The sequence below is a fragment of the Sinocyclocheilus anshuiensis genome, unplaced genomic scaffold (genome assembly GCF_001515605.1).
Source record: "Sinocyclocheilus anshuiensis isolate Anshui unplaced genomic scaffold, SAMN03320099.WGS_v1.1 scaffold508, whole genome shotgun sequence".
Lineage (NCBI taxonomy): Eukaryota > Metazoa > Chordata > Actinopteri > Cypriniformes > Cyprinidae > Sinocyclocheilus > Sinocyclocheilus anshuiensis.
Genome location: NW_015555744.1, coordinates 172,086 through 186,697, shown reverse-complemented (window position 1 = coordinate 186,697; position 14,612 = coordinate 172,086). Strand labels below are relative to the sequence as shown.

At 37.4% G+C, this 14,612-nt stretch overlaps 1 protein-coding gene across 3 annotated transcripts in view; it reads left to right on the top strand.

The window, feature by feature from the left end:
- LOC107673410 (EMI domain-containing protein 1-like) overlaps positions 1–14,612 on the top strand; it is a 72,669-nt gene that overhangs the window by 9,098 nt on the left and 48,959 nt on the right. For all 3 annotated transcript variants that reach the window (XM_016466992.1, XM_016466993.1, XM_016466994.1), the window contains exons 2-3: positions 4,222–4,335; positions 5,744–5,847. In XM_016466992.1, coding sequence (XP_016322478.1) covers positions 4,222–4,335; positions 5,744–5,847 — 218 coding nt within the window. The remainder of the gene's footprint in view (positions 1–4,221; positions 4,336–5,743; positions 5,848–14,612) is intronic.

Here is a 14,612-nt window from a genome sequence, read left to right as displayed (position 1 = left end):
AAACACAATCACTACTCAGCAGTCAGATGTCTGTATGCACAAAGGCACAGATCCCTAAACAAGGCCATATCTTCAGATGAAACTTTTTTTGTAGAATAATTTTTTTAATTTGATCTAGCACCTCATGGCTACACCACATTATGCACGAGAAGCTGCAAAAGACACTGGCGCAAGTGGAATGCAAAAAACACGGTGACATTAATTTTTAAGTAAATATAATGGCCGATATATTGCATCACCAAAAATTATTGAGGTCATGTACATATATTGCGCGATAAGTCGATATATTGATTATTGCGACAGGCCTAGATGGAGTTTTCAAGCTTCAAAGAACATTATTTTACAATAATAATAATAATACATATTTTATTTAATTGATTTGCATTTTTTAAATATATTTTCATTCTACTGCATTTTTTTTTTATTGCATTTTATTGAATTACATGGCATTTTTTTCTCAACCTATCATTGCCCTCTGATTGTAAGGGTATGTTTTGGTTGATTTGAATGTTAACAACAAAGGATGTTGATGTAAGAACATGGCTTGCTTGGGTAAATTATGTGGAGTGATTTTTTTTTTGTATATTTGTATTTATATTAGAGTTTGGATGTGCATTTCTGTGTTTCCTAGAGAAGGGCAAGGGTATCATTTGTGGTTTTAGGTTCAATAATAAGCAGATCACAGAAATAGCTCCATGATCTTCAGCTGTGGCCAGACGGGCCTCTGTGTTTGTGTGTCCAGTCTGTGTGTGTTTGTTGGCTGGGCCGGAGCAGTTGGGCAGGTAGTGACTGGATAAGCCTGTGGTCACTACAGCTCTGTTCCAGACTCTGAGTCCCGGGGCCCTCATCTCAAGCAGGGCATGGAAACCACCTAAAATTCATAGGCTTTGTAAATTTCTGGAATATTTAAGGGCTGGTTCTGTGGGCCACAGTTTTAGCAGGTTCTGGGAATGGGATGGGAAACAGCACGTGTGAGAGCTGTAAATGTGTGTGCATGACGATGGTAGACCCCATGTTGCTTCTGGTTACAACTTCATTCCATGAGACATGAGACATTTAATACATTTTTATATTATGCAAATGTATTTGTTTAACAGTATTTATTATATCCTGTTATAGAAGAAAGAAAATGTATGTAATTGTGTGCAATATATGTATGGTTTAGAATGATTTTACAACAGCTACGGGGTAATGGTTAATACATGTTGCAAAGTTTTATGAAATAAACACAATAAACACAAAAATTAATAATTTATTGATAACAAATAACAATTCTTCCACCAAGTCAAGAAATGTAGTTCTATATCAGTGTTTTGCAGAATGGTTACAGACTATTTTATTACGGCTTCAAACATGAACATGAACAAGGACTGGAACTATTTGTCATATAATAATAATAATAATAATAATAATAATAAAGCTTTATATTTGTACACAAACAATTTTAGTAATTATTTATATTTCGAATTTTAAAAAAATCTATATTTTTCGTAAAAGATAATCATATTCAAGTGTTATATATTAAATAAATTTATAGATTTAAGAGAGACTAATCTTTGACCTGTCATCTAGCTCTAACCTACACCTAGTATTAAATTGCATCATTTAATTAATTTCTTTGGCTGTTGTGGCATGCCATGTCATGTGTTCTTGAAAACACTGTCACAATTCCAGCAAACCCTACAATGTACACACACGCAATGCAACAGACAGACAATCTACAGTAATCTAGGCAGATTGATGCTGATTATTGAGCATGTAGCAGCCCTCTGGCCAGTTTTCCTGGTGTGTGATCATAGCTGTGCATAAGCTGAGCCATTGATAATAACCGCTGAAGTATAGTAGATATAACGACCTCCATATGTTACACGTGCATTAACTCTCTTTGAATTCTGCTCCACATCTATTTGACTTATGTTTGCTCAACTTGAGGCATAATGGTTCATACAAAGGTCTGTTTGAGGTGAACTTATCAATGGCTCTTTGTTTCAAGTCGTTCTGTGTAAAAATCATGAGGGAGCTCAGGGGGAAAGAGATCTGATTGGTGTTTCTCTTCAAACCCACGTTCATTCCTTTCTTTTGCGACTTCTGGCATGTGCCGAGAGTCTGGGCTTGGGCCGCGCAGCTTTGTTTTCGTTCTCTGTGTTACTTTCCCCTTCTCCTCTCCTCTGTCCTGCCTCTGGTCTGCTCCTCATCAGGGCTGGATTTGCCACTGGCTTCCCAATTAGAAAGTTCCACGTTATGTAGGGCACATTTAATGATTACTGTGGCAAACTTTCCAGATGACTTTTGTCTCCCAGGCTTGTTTCTCTTGTTTGCATTTTCTGCTAAATAATGACTGAAACCATACCTTGAGTGAGTTTCTATGTTACAAAGCTGCCTTTAGGGCAGACAGGATTTCATATGTTTATGTATGTACAGAGGTGGGGGGAATATCGATACATTTGTATGGCTATATTATATTGAGACATGTATTCCAAGTATTGATCTTTAATCAGGATTTGAATTTTGGTTTGGGACTGCAGATATTGCACATAGTTTTTCTCATTCCGCGTATAATAGATCAGAAATTTCTAGGGTTGCAAAACGGTGGAAAATTTCCAGTAAATTTCGGAAATATTCTAGAAATTTTGGAAACTTTCCAGGATTTTTTTTTAATATTCCAGGGATTTTTTGAAAGTTTCCGCAAATTTACTGGAAATTTTCCACCCTTTTGCAACCTTGGAAATTTTCCACCTCTTTGCAACCCTAGAAATTTCCCAGATATTGATCAGAAATTTATAATTTTCTCATTCCGCTAGAATGAGAAAAATAATAAAAATAATTAGGGATGCACCGATACCACTTTTTCCAGTATCTCTCTCTACCGTTAAGTAACGTGTGCATTGTTTTACTTACTTGTTTTTGACGTATCCGACCGAACTACAAACTTTCCAGTGATGTCTGTGAGAAAGGTATATTCACTCGACAAGCTCGCACATCTGCGCCGCCGCGCACTAAATCCACTCAGCGTGCTTTGTTTATCAGCTCGCACACATCAGCTATACAGTCAGTAATGAATGTTTAACATTATATTCATTGTATACATGTATACATATACTTCGTAGACATCCTTAATCTCTAATAACTCCATTCTGCTGTCTGTTGTCGGTGTTTCATTGTCTGAATATGGCACTTAACACATGCTGTGTGGTATTGGCGTTTGGTATCGGGGCATTTTAACGAGTACGAGTACAGGAGCTCAGTATCATTCCCGATACCGATACCAGTATCGGTATCAGTGCATCCCTAAAATAATTTGAAATCTTTCTGTCAAATTGTATTTTGACGAATAGCTTGAGGGAATAAAATTTTAATATTTACTGTATTTATTAAAATAATTTAAAATATTTTAATATTTATTGAAAAATATCAGTGTAAAAATCTAACTGCCTTGCAATATTGTGTGGGCTATTGCACAATGAAAATAACCACACAGCACCATCTAGCATCCCAGTTTAAATATTTTGAAGGATTTTTTAATGACAAGGTTCACAATAATAGCCTATATCACAATTAATGTCACTATACTCTCTTTCTCACACTCTCTTTCTCTGTAGACCTTTATTATTTTTTTTAAATCAGTCAAACAAAATAAATGGGCACCTGATTCAGGGTTTTGTCAGCAGTCACTCATGTTAAGCTGTTTTTTTTTTTGAGTGGCTTAAATGTTTCTGGGCTTTTTCAGCTGTGTGAAGAGAAGCCCTGATAAAAGCAGCACAAAAGAACCAGTCTTTCTCCTAGGGAATGTGCCTCTGCTCTGGTTTTTGGCTCGAGTTTCTAAAAGCTGTCTTAAATCTGGATGAGCAGCCCACATGCTCACACGCGCAGGACATCGTCCCCCTCCGTGACTTGACCTGCTTCTAGTGCTGCGGAAAGAATAAAAATGGGTGGATTTGTATTGCTAGCGAAAGACTGCAAAGTAAACAGAGCTGACAATGCTCTCCTGCTGAGCGTACGGATCATTTAACCTGTGTAAACATCATAAAGAGTTTTCAAAGAAGATGGTTAGACTGTTGAAGGACGAGCGTCCAACAAAACATTGATCACTTTTACAGTATGTGGGAGTTGGATTCGATCATTTTATGGTGTTATTATTCTTATGTCATCAGAACCATCCAGTACAGGATGGAGGTCAATTGGATTGCTCTACTCTGATTCTCATATTTGTCTCTCTGATAGGAACTGGTGTCCGCAGACAGTGACTAAGACAGTGACCTGTCAGGTGCAGAATGGCACCACTCTCCAGAGGGTCTATCAGACCTGCAGGTGGCCTCAGGGATGCAATGGAGGAAGGTGAGTTTATTATCAACACACACTTACTCAGTGTTTTATATCATTTTAGGGAGCTCCCTTTGCAGCCTGTGCAGTAAATGTAATGGCATTTCCCTGTTCAGTGGTCATGTGCTAATAGGACACAGTTCCAAAAACATAACTAAAACTATTAAGGGCCCTATCATACACCTGGCGCAATGTGGCGCCAGGTGCGACACCGCGTGCTTTTCTTGTTGTTTTGTGTGAACACGCGGCTTATGAGTTTTCTCATTAGCTGCGTGTTCGTGTGTTTTTGTTCAAGCACATGGCTTGTGATTTGTTTGGCTGGCCATGTGCTTGTGTTTTGTTTTGTGTGAGCACATGGCTTTTGTCTTTGTTTCCTGTATGCCATGTGCTCTCATTGTCTTGACCCCACCCATCTTGTTACCTGATTATTGGTTAATTTGCCCCACATGTGTTCCCTCGTTACCCTCCTCATTTGCTCTCCATTTATTCTCCCTGTGTTTGCAGTCTTAGGTCAGTTCGTCACCCTATCTCCCTGGATGTGTCCTGTCTTGTCGTGTCGAGATCCTGCCTTGTCTAGCCTTGCCAGCCTGTTTTTCCCCCACGGGGTAGTTTTTGTTGTCTGTTTTGTTTTATTTTATTAATAAAGCCCTTATCTTCCCGCACTATTGAGTCCTCGCTCCGTCCTTCATCCCCAACCCTGACACGCACAGCAGCACACAAACATGCCAAATATTAAAAATGAAAGGATTGCAATGTAAAAGATTATTATTGTGTAGGCTACATAAATATAAAAATGCCTACATGTCATAATGGATAGTCATTGCATGCATCAGGCTACCTATTTGCTCGTGCACGAGCAGCTCCATTTCATCTCTGGAGACGCGTTCTCTTTGTGCTTGCAAATTCCACCATGTAAATAGCAAATCCGCAATGGCACGAGCGCAACTGGCTCTTAAAGGGAATAGGAGATGAGACTCTGATTGGTTTATTACACGTTATGCCCAAAACACACCCATTACTCATTAAGAGAATAGGGACAACCCTTTTAGACCATAGACCATTTTTCCCGTCATTAAACTAGCAAAAGTGGATTTGGACACGCCCTAAGTGCATCTGCGCCGTGCGCTTTAGACCATGCACTTAGATCGTTGAAATAGGGCCCTAAATGTTGCATGTGTAAAGTTATAATCTCATAATTCCATTTTGCAGTTCTTGATAGGATCTTTTAAACCCATATTTTTTTTTGCATAATATGCATGAAATGCTATAAGTATATGCTACCATTCAAAAGTCTTTGAAAAAAATCTCTGTAGTGGGATTTTACTGTAAAAAAATAAAAACAAACTTTGAAACAGACTTACATTTTATGTGTGTGTGTGTGTGTGTGTGTGTGTGTGTGTGTGTGTGTGTGTGTGTGTTGCAGCTATCACACTGTGGTCCGGCCATCCTATAAAGTCGTGTACCGCACTATCACCTCTCTAGAATGGAAATGTTGTCCTGGATACAGTGGACCTCAGTGTGAGGAAGGTAAGACTGACTGGTGACGTTAGTTGCATCCCAAAACAGAACTAATTTATGAAGAAGGAATCTCTGTATTGTGCTTGTCTTTTTTGTCAGTGTTGGGAAATCTACCAAATTTAAAAACTTATAAAGTAGTCAAACTACAGTCAAGCTGCTCTTTTGAAAAAAATAAAAATAAAGTTTTCAGAAGGTTAGATTATAAAATTGACTATCAGATTATGAAACAATATTTGTTTTTTGTTTTTTTGGCTTTCTGGACCAAAACGATTAATTTGGGTGACAGCATTTAACTTATACCGAATAAAACACATACCAAACTAATAGAAACATTCCAATTTGAAAGCAGCATTTGACTAAATCTGACTAAATATTTTAATATCTATTATTTTTTAAACATGAAATGTTTCATAGGGACTGTGTATTTTTTAATAGGTTTATTAAAATAAATTGCCTGACAGAACGAAAAATGAATCTGACTTCCCAATGCTACTTGAGAGAGAATATATTTCCTCTTTTACTTGGCTGTGTGCACGACACACTGTGACAAAAAGCATCTATGTAGCATTTCATCATGCTACTCGTTGGAAAATATTGCTGGAAAAAGCTACACTGTTTTGGAGACGACTGAACTGCTGTCACATGGCTAAAAAAAAAAAAAACACTTTGTAGCGTCGCTACTCCTAGTAGATATTCCCCAGCACGCTCATAGTGCAGAACTAGACATGGTCTAGGAATGGGTAATGATACACAAGTGTTTGGGGTCTATGAGGTAGCCATATTTGTTATTTAATGTTTATACAGGCTCACACAAGGAGACCACCGCACAACTAATGTCCTGCCCTGGCCACAGTTCACGTCTCACTTTGACTTTGACTTCTCGTTTGCTCCACGGTCTCTGTTTGTAAATCATGTCCCACTTTCAGGAGACCAAATAGTGGAGAAGACAAAAGAAGAGAAACAGGATGGATGGCTATTGTGAGACGGCGAAAGCATGCGTGTGTGTGATTAATGTGAGCGCGTCTCAGCTGTGTTTGTGTGCTGTTTCTGGCTGCTTTGCTCTGTGACTGTGTGTGTGTTTGGCTGCATTCTCTGAGTGTCAGCCAGAGCCTCATTGTGAGTCGTGCTGGGAGTAACTGTGAGGACCAGCCAGCAGCCATGAGAGTCTCCTATCCTCTCCCAAATGAACCAGGTCTTGTGTGATCTGGCCAAAATTGGGCTTTCTAAGCTGTTGTTTAAACCAGCTGTACCCACTGACCCGCTAGTAGTTTTTAAGTTGGGTTTGGACACTTTTAAGTACCGCTAAATGATTTAATGTGGCAGGCATTGCCAGGGTGGCAAGTCTTCATTTGACTGAACTTTAATTTACTTTTATAGACCGGTTTGGCTTTAATGTGTCTTGTAAATTGCTTTGAGGGATCTTAATGCTGTACTGTGTGTGTCATGTGGTTGTGTGTGTGTGTGTGTGTGCGTTTGCTAAAATCTCAAGTAGTAACTGTATGCTAACTTACTTGTCTGTGAGGCAAAGTGGTGTTTCTTTAGCCTACAGCCAAAGGCTTTGTCCATCTGGAGCTCTTTTTCTTCTCTAGGTAATTACAGGTGTATGTACACTCATCATTTTAATACATTTTCAGAAGTTTAGTTCACTCAAAAATGACTCTAGCATCATTTACTCACTCTCATGTTGCTCCACGTATGATTTATGGTTTTTGCTTTGGAAAACAAAAAGACATGTGTTGCACAGTGTCCAATCTAAAGCCAATTTAGTTCCAATTCACAAGATTTCAGTTAGACTTTATTTAATGGTTTGATTTAAATTAATTCGTTAATTTTATAACTTAAATTTAATTTTATTCAGATTCATTTAGTTACATTTTTCTGTTATAATATCTATTTTGCTTGCATATAAAAAACCTCTCAGCCAATCCTGTGAAATATACAAATATTGTTTTATATTCTTTTTTATGTTGTTTAATGCAGACTCCATCCTTGAAAGCAATGCTGAATTGATGTTTATTCAGTGACTGCTCAGATGCATTCTTTTTAAATGATTAATTAAAGGGATAGTTCACCCAAAATGAAAATTCTGTCATCATTTACTTACCCACATGCATTAATAATGTCTTGTAATGCATTGTATAATGCATTGTACAATCTCATGAATAATTGTAACCACAGTTAATACATTATAACACTTATCAATTCATTGTTACACTATGCATTTTAAATTCAGTTATAATTATTTACGACAAGTTATGTATTACAATGCACATTATGAATAATTATGATGCATTATACCCTTTAATAACCCTTCGTAATGCATTAAACATAAAGGCTTTAAGTAAAGTGTTGCCGATATTTTTACCTGAGTTATTGTTGCCCCTCCATTTAAAGCTGATAGAATGAATGAATTCAAAATTTGGTAACACTTTATTTTAAGGCGTCCTTGTTACATATGTTACATTTACTTACTATTATAATAACAATAAATTATGCATAATTACATGCAAATAATCCTAAGCCAAACCCTAACCATATAGTAAGTACTTGCAGTTAATTGATATTACTCAGTACTTAAGTGTATAATTACTCTGTAACAAGGACACAAATCTTACACCTGTAACTAAACAAAATAATGATCTTTAAAAAAGCATCATATGACCCCTTTAAGAGATTTTGGTTAAACTATTTCTGCTTTCAGATTGATAAAAAAAACACTGACCATTTAGTAGTGCTATTTATCTCATAGATGCACTCTATACAAGTAACTGTGTGAACTGAGTTGATCTGGTTAGTGAATCGGTTTGATCCGAGAGGGCAAATCCGAACTTGATTAATAGTTCCTTATTTTTGAAATGAGTTTACTTTTATCCGAAGAAGAAACGGCACAGACAACCCACACCCACACCGCCAACCGAAATCTAATCGGTTCTCTTTTCACACAATTAAATACCCCAAAGGCAGCAGACATCCATGAAATTAGAGATAAAGTGGATGAATTAAGTTAAAGCTGTTCATCATAAGAGAGGGATGATGAAATGGAGAGAGGATACCGCCTTAAGTGGTACACTGTGAGACCTGTGAACATTAATGTCTTATCGGTACCATGTGAGTCAAACTCTGATCACAGATAGCCCTGAGTGGAACTGACAGCTCCGTTCTGTCTCTTTCTGTGTCTCTGAAACCACAGTTTACAGTGGGCTTCAGCACCCTCAAGACATGCTCATGTCACTGATGCAATACACTGTAGTGTGGAACAGAATCTAGAAAGCATGTTGTGTGCAATGCATGAACATTTATTAGTGTCTGGTATTTCAGACCGTGGAGAATGAGCTTTATTCTCTTATATATGGTGAGATATACTGTCCAGACAGCCCCCACATCATCTTGTTTTATAACACTGTCTGTCTCTGTCTCTGTTCGTGTCTACACTGGCTCAAGGTCATTTTCATGCACACAGTATGGGTTGTAGTTTGAAATGTAAAGTGTAATGGCATCTCAGCACAGTGAATCTGTGTTGTTGTAGGATCAGTTACTTGTGTTCTGATGTGTGGAATGAGGAAAGAGAAATATGCTGCTTCGGTCAAACTATCTTTCTTACACATCATCTCCACTTTAAAGCAGAGCTATTCATGCAAGCCTAACAGAACAACTCCTTAGTGCAACAATAACTACTATCTGCAGATAGCAGTTCTGTGATACTGTATAATATTTCATTGGTGTGTAAAGCATCAGCGTTATAGCATATTTTTTATTTATTTTTTTTGTCATGAAAAACATATATAGCAGAAAACTCTGGCAAAATACAGACCAAAGAAAAAGAAGATTTGGTAGTGCTTTGTTTGATCTGTAGTTTCTTTTCCTTTGGGATATTAATTGAACAGGCCTGCTTTAAAGAGTTGATTGTGGATTAGAGATACCAAAGATTTCCCTTGTTTTCATTCAGTTTCGGCCCAGACACTTCTTTGCTCTCACACTTGTAATCTCTTGTTCTTTGCTCATTAGTTCTCCCTCTCTCACCGAACATCTGAACTAGTAAAAACATTACATGACCGCTAAGACACAAAAACATATTTGAAGTAAATGTCAAGCTTTTTCATAAAGATCAGTGTCCCACCCTTGTTTACACATTCACACACACACACACACACACACACATTGTACACAGACCTTTGAAGCTGTATTAGTGAGGACCACTTCAAATGCCCAGTGCTGTAGTGCATCCTGAAAACTTTGAACTGTATATACACTACCATTTCACACCAATGTTTTTGAAAGATGTCTCTTATGCTCACCAAGGCTGCATTGAAATTTAAAAGTTATCTATTTTAATATATTATAAAATGCAATTTATTCCTGTGATGGCAAAACTGAATTTTTAGGAGCCAACACTCCAGTCTTCAATCTCACATGATCCATCAGAAAACATTGGTGTTCAATGTTGAAAACAGTTATGCTGCTGCTTAATATTTTTTTCTGGAAACAGTGATACATTTTTCAGGATTCTTTAATTATAAAGTTCAACAGAACAGCATTTATTTGAAGTCAAATTATTTTGTAACATTATAAAAGTCTTTACAATTTAATATGTCCTTGCTGAATAAAAATCTTAATTTCTTTAAAAAAATCTAACTGACCCCTAAACATTTGAATATTAAAACACACACACACACTGAAAATCTAGATATGTAGCTATTTAGTAAACACCTGAGGTCCGTTGTATGAGCAGTTGTGATTAGGGCTGTGTATCACCAGCAAAGTCACGATACGATACAGAGGCCACGATACGATACGTATCACGATACAGGACTGCACTGCATTTCACCTCAGAAGAATTTTGTAAAACAGCAGTTTATTAAACACTGCATACTATAGGGCTGTTGCTAACTATTGGCAGAGCAGGCAGTTGACTTCTGCATTATGAAGGGCCTCTATAACTGTACCACAGTACAATATAGGTAATGGCATATGTTTCATGTTTACATTGTGCACTCCCCACCAGGTACAATATTCTGATTGTTTGCATCTTGTTTTTAAGCCCATAAATAATAATGTACTCGTTCTAATAAATGTATATTGTAATGTACTAATTCTAATATATTTAAATAATCTTAACATTGCTGGTAGGTTATCAATGCACAAATCAACACACTCTCCATGTTTAAAAAATAAAAATAAAAATTAGAAGAGTTCTAAACTAATCTAACCGGTGTTTTCAGAAAGCAAGCATGTTTATCCACAGTAGAGAGAGCGCACGTGCACATGGTTGCCAGGTTGACAAAAACAAGTAACACACTTAGCAGATATTTCCGTATTGCGCAAGTGGGAAGCTCTGTTTTTTGTAAGATTACGTCTCTTTATATCAGGCAACTCAGTTGTGTTCCTCTGCAGCCAGATTAAACCTTGTTGTAGCCTATATATTATGCTCTATTCATTATTTTTTAGAAACCTTACCCTTTTCTACTCCGTTTTAAATGCTGCTCTTGTATTTAAATTAAGCGCGGTCCACGTGCCACGATATCGATACAGGGACAGCTGTATTGATATTCGTATCGTCAAATCTCTGTGACGATACATCGTCGTATCGAACACAGCACTAGTTGTGATATAGTTTTACTGTCTGTTTTTACATACAGTGCTCTGTGTAAATATTTCAGATGAGGCAGTTATTGTAAATGCTCACAGATCGAAGGGCACACAGGATTCAGTCACAGACATCCAACAACTGTATCCAACTGTAAACCACTTGCTACTTTTCTGCTCCATTACCCCTGAAATTTTTTCGTTTCTTTTTACTTTCTCATCTGATAGTCTCTTTGGATAAATGTTTCTGTTAAATAACACTGAATTGTAATTGTAAGCAAGCCTTAATGGATATCTCCTGTTATGTATGTCTCATCTGTAAAGAATTTATTGGAATTGCAAGCAAAAAAAAAAACTAACCTTGATCATTAAAAAACCCAAAGATTAAAATGCACTGAACAAATTGCATCATGTATTATCCTGTAAAAATGAAATACTGTCTATCAAGGCTTTGTCAACATATTGTTCAGCCATATCTGTTTTTAGTTCAGTTTATTATTTCAACAGAGCTCCACACATTATGTTGTTGATAAATGTAATGACCTAACACTTGTTAAATCATTATTTCCCCCCTCAGTGTCTCAGTGTTTTTAGAAGAAGATTTCTCCACAAACCTTTAGTGTTTTATTTCAATAAATGATGAGAATTAATTCTGAGATGTTTATATTTATACACATTAACTCTTCACCCTACTCAAGTGTGTGTGCGTGTGTGTGTGTGTGTGTTAAACAGCGCTGATTGGCCATTGTGTTCACGCGCTCAACAGATATGACTGTGATTGGCTACTAGGGCTGTGTATCACCAGCAAAGTCACGATACGATACAGAGGCCACGATACGATACGTATCACGATACAGGACTGCACTGCATTTCACCTCAGAAGAATTTTGTAAAACAGCAGTTTATTAAACACTGCATACTATAGGGCTGTTGCTAACTATTGGCAGAGCAGGCAGTTGACCTCTGCATTATGAAGGGCCTCCATAACTGTACCACAGTACAATATAGGCAACTGTAAACCACTTGCTACTTTTCTGCTCCATTACCCCTGAAATTTTTTCGTTTCTTTTTACTTTCTCATCTGATAGTCTCTTTGGATAAATGTTTCTGTTAAATAACACTGAATTGTAATTGTAAGCAAGCCTTAATGGATATCTCCTGTTATGTATGTCTCATCTGTAAAGAATTTATTGGAATTGCAAGCAAAAAAAAAAACTAACCTTGATCATTAAAAAACCCAAAGATTAAAATGCACTGAACAAATTGCATCATGTATTATCCTGTAAAAATGAAATACTGTCTATCAAGGCTTTGTCAACATATTGTTCAGCCATATCTGTTTTTAGTTCAGTTTATTATTTCAACAGAGCTCCACACATTATGTTGTTGATAAATGTAATGACCTAACACTTGTTAAATCATTATTTCCCCCCTCAGTGTCTCAGTGTTTTTAGAAGAAGATTTCTCCACAAACCTTTAGTGTTTTATTTCAATAAATGATGAGAATTAATTCTGAGATGTTTATATTTATACACATTAACTCTTCACCCTACTCAAGTGTGTGTGTGTGTGTGTGTGTGTGTGTTTGTGTGTGTGTGTGTGTGTGTGTGTGTGTGCAAGTAAAAGAAACTGACTGACAGTGATGGAGAGGAAGTAAACAGCTTGTGTGTTTGTCGTGTGGGAGGACGTGTTGAATTAGCATGCTTGTCTCAGAAGTGCGAAGGGCCCCGTATCACTCCGGCCCTCGGTCAAAGTGAGGCTGTGCGCTTTTGATGCACTAATTACCCGCTCGGCTCGCAGGCATGCGACAGGCACTTTAAAGCCACAGAAATGTAATCTGTGTTTTCACAGCTCAGCTCGGCTTATCGGGGGGTTCCACGCTAAGCTCTCACGCTTCAAACATTAGTTAGTTACACACACTCACTATGGAGGCAGTCAGCTGGGAGCGGTTTTTTGGCTCTTTTTTAAGAGCACTTTTCATTCTGTGATGATTTAAATTGTCCTTAATGACTTGGGAAAGGGCCAAACCCTCAGGCAGAGCCTCCTGCCTGTCTTTGAGTTAGCCAGTCAGCTTTGTGTGGCTGCGGTGTGTTTATGCTCCTCAAGCGAGGCACTGCATGTGTGTGAGCGTGTGTGGGAGATATGAGGTGTCAAGAAGTGCATTGTGCAGCTGTTGTGTCTTGTGTGCATTTGTACTTTGTGAGCATCAACTAACAATCTGAATGAACATTATGAACACACACTTTGAACGAACATTCCGAACACACTTTGAATTAATATTCTAAAAACACACTATGAATGAACAATCTGAAAATAAACATTTTGAACACATTATGATCAAACATTCCGAAGGCACACTTTGACTTTGCACAAATAATACTAACATAAGCATTTTACGTATTCAGCACCTTTCACACAACTCAAGTAAGAACTGAGATGCACCCTATTAACACACATTATGAACACATTCTTAATTCACATTGCAAATTGCCCATCAGTTGCCTATGAAGTCTTATTCTCTCTTTCCCCCCACATCTTCCATCTGAGTTACTGTAAGCAACTTTGTAAGTTATTTGAGCTGTTTGTTATTATAAATTCTTACTGCCTGTTCTGTATATTGTATATTCGTGATGTACTGTAATTTTTCCCTTCTTTTCCTTTCTCTGCTCTGAGCTGTCCATTTCTTCCCAAGGCCCCAATCAATCTGCAGGACGACATAACCCACCTGCTGAAATGAGTGTGAAATCTATGTATGCTCGTTCGTCTCTGTATAAACCAAGAAACTTCAGCTTTAACAGGCCCATCGTTCTACATCCCACCACATAAACTCGAACAGGAATTGCTGCATTGCACAGGGCCCCAATGGAGGAAGTGAAGGTCTGGAGATGGAAAGAAACAAATGAATTGAGTATAAGGAAGGAAAGTACATATTTATTAAGGAGACATTCTATTTTTCTTCACCCTGAGCTTGCAATTTCAAGTAGTTGTCTTAGTTTACTATTAGTGCTCTTCTTTTTCTAAGGCCCTGTTTACACTAGTGCGTTTTCGTTTTAAAACAACATTTTAAAATGAAAACGGTCCTCGTCTACACTGGCGTTTTCACTGCGTTTCAGAAACGATCTCTGTCCACACTACACAACCGAAAATGTATCATTCATGCAGGTACAACAAAGAGCACGATGTTATTGTTT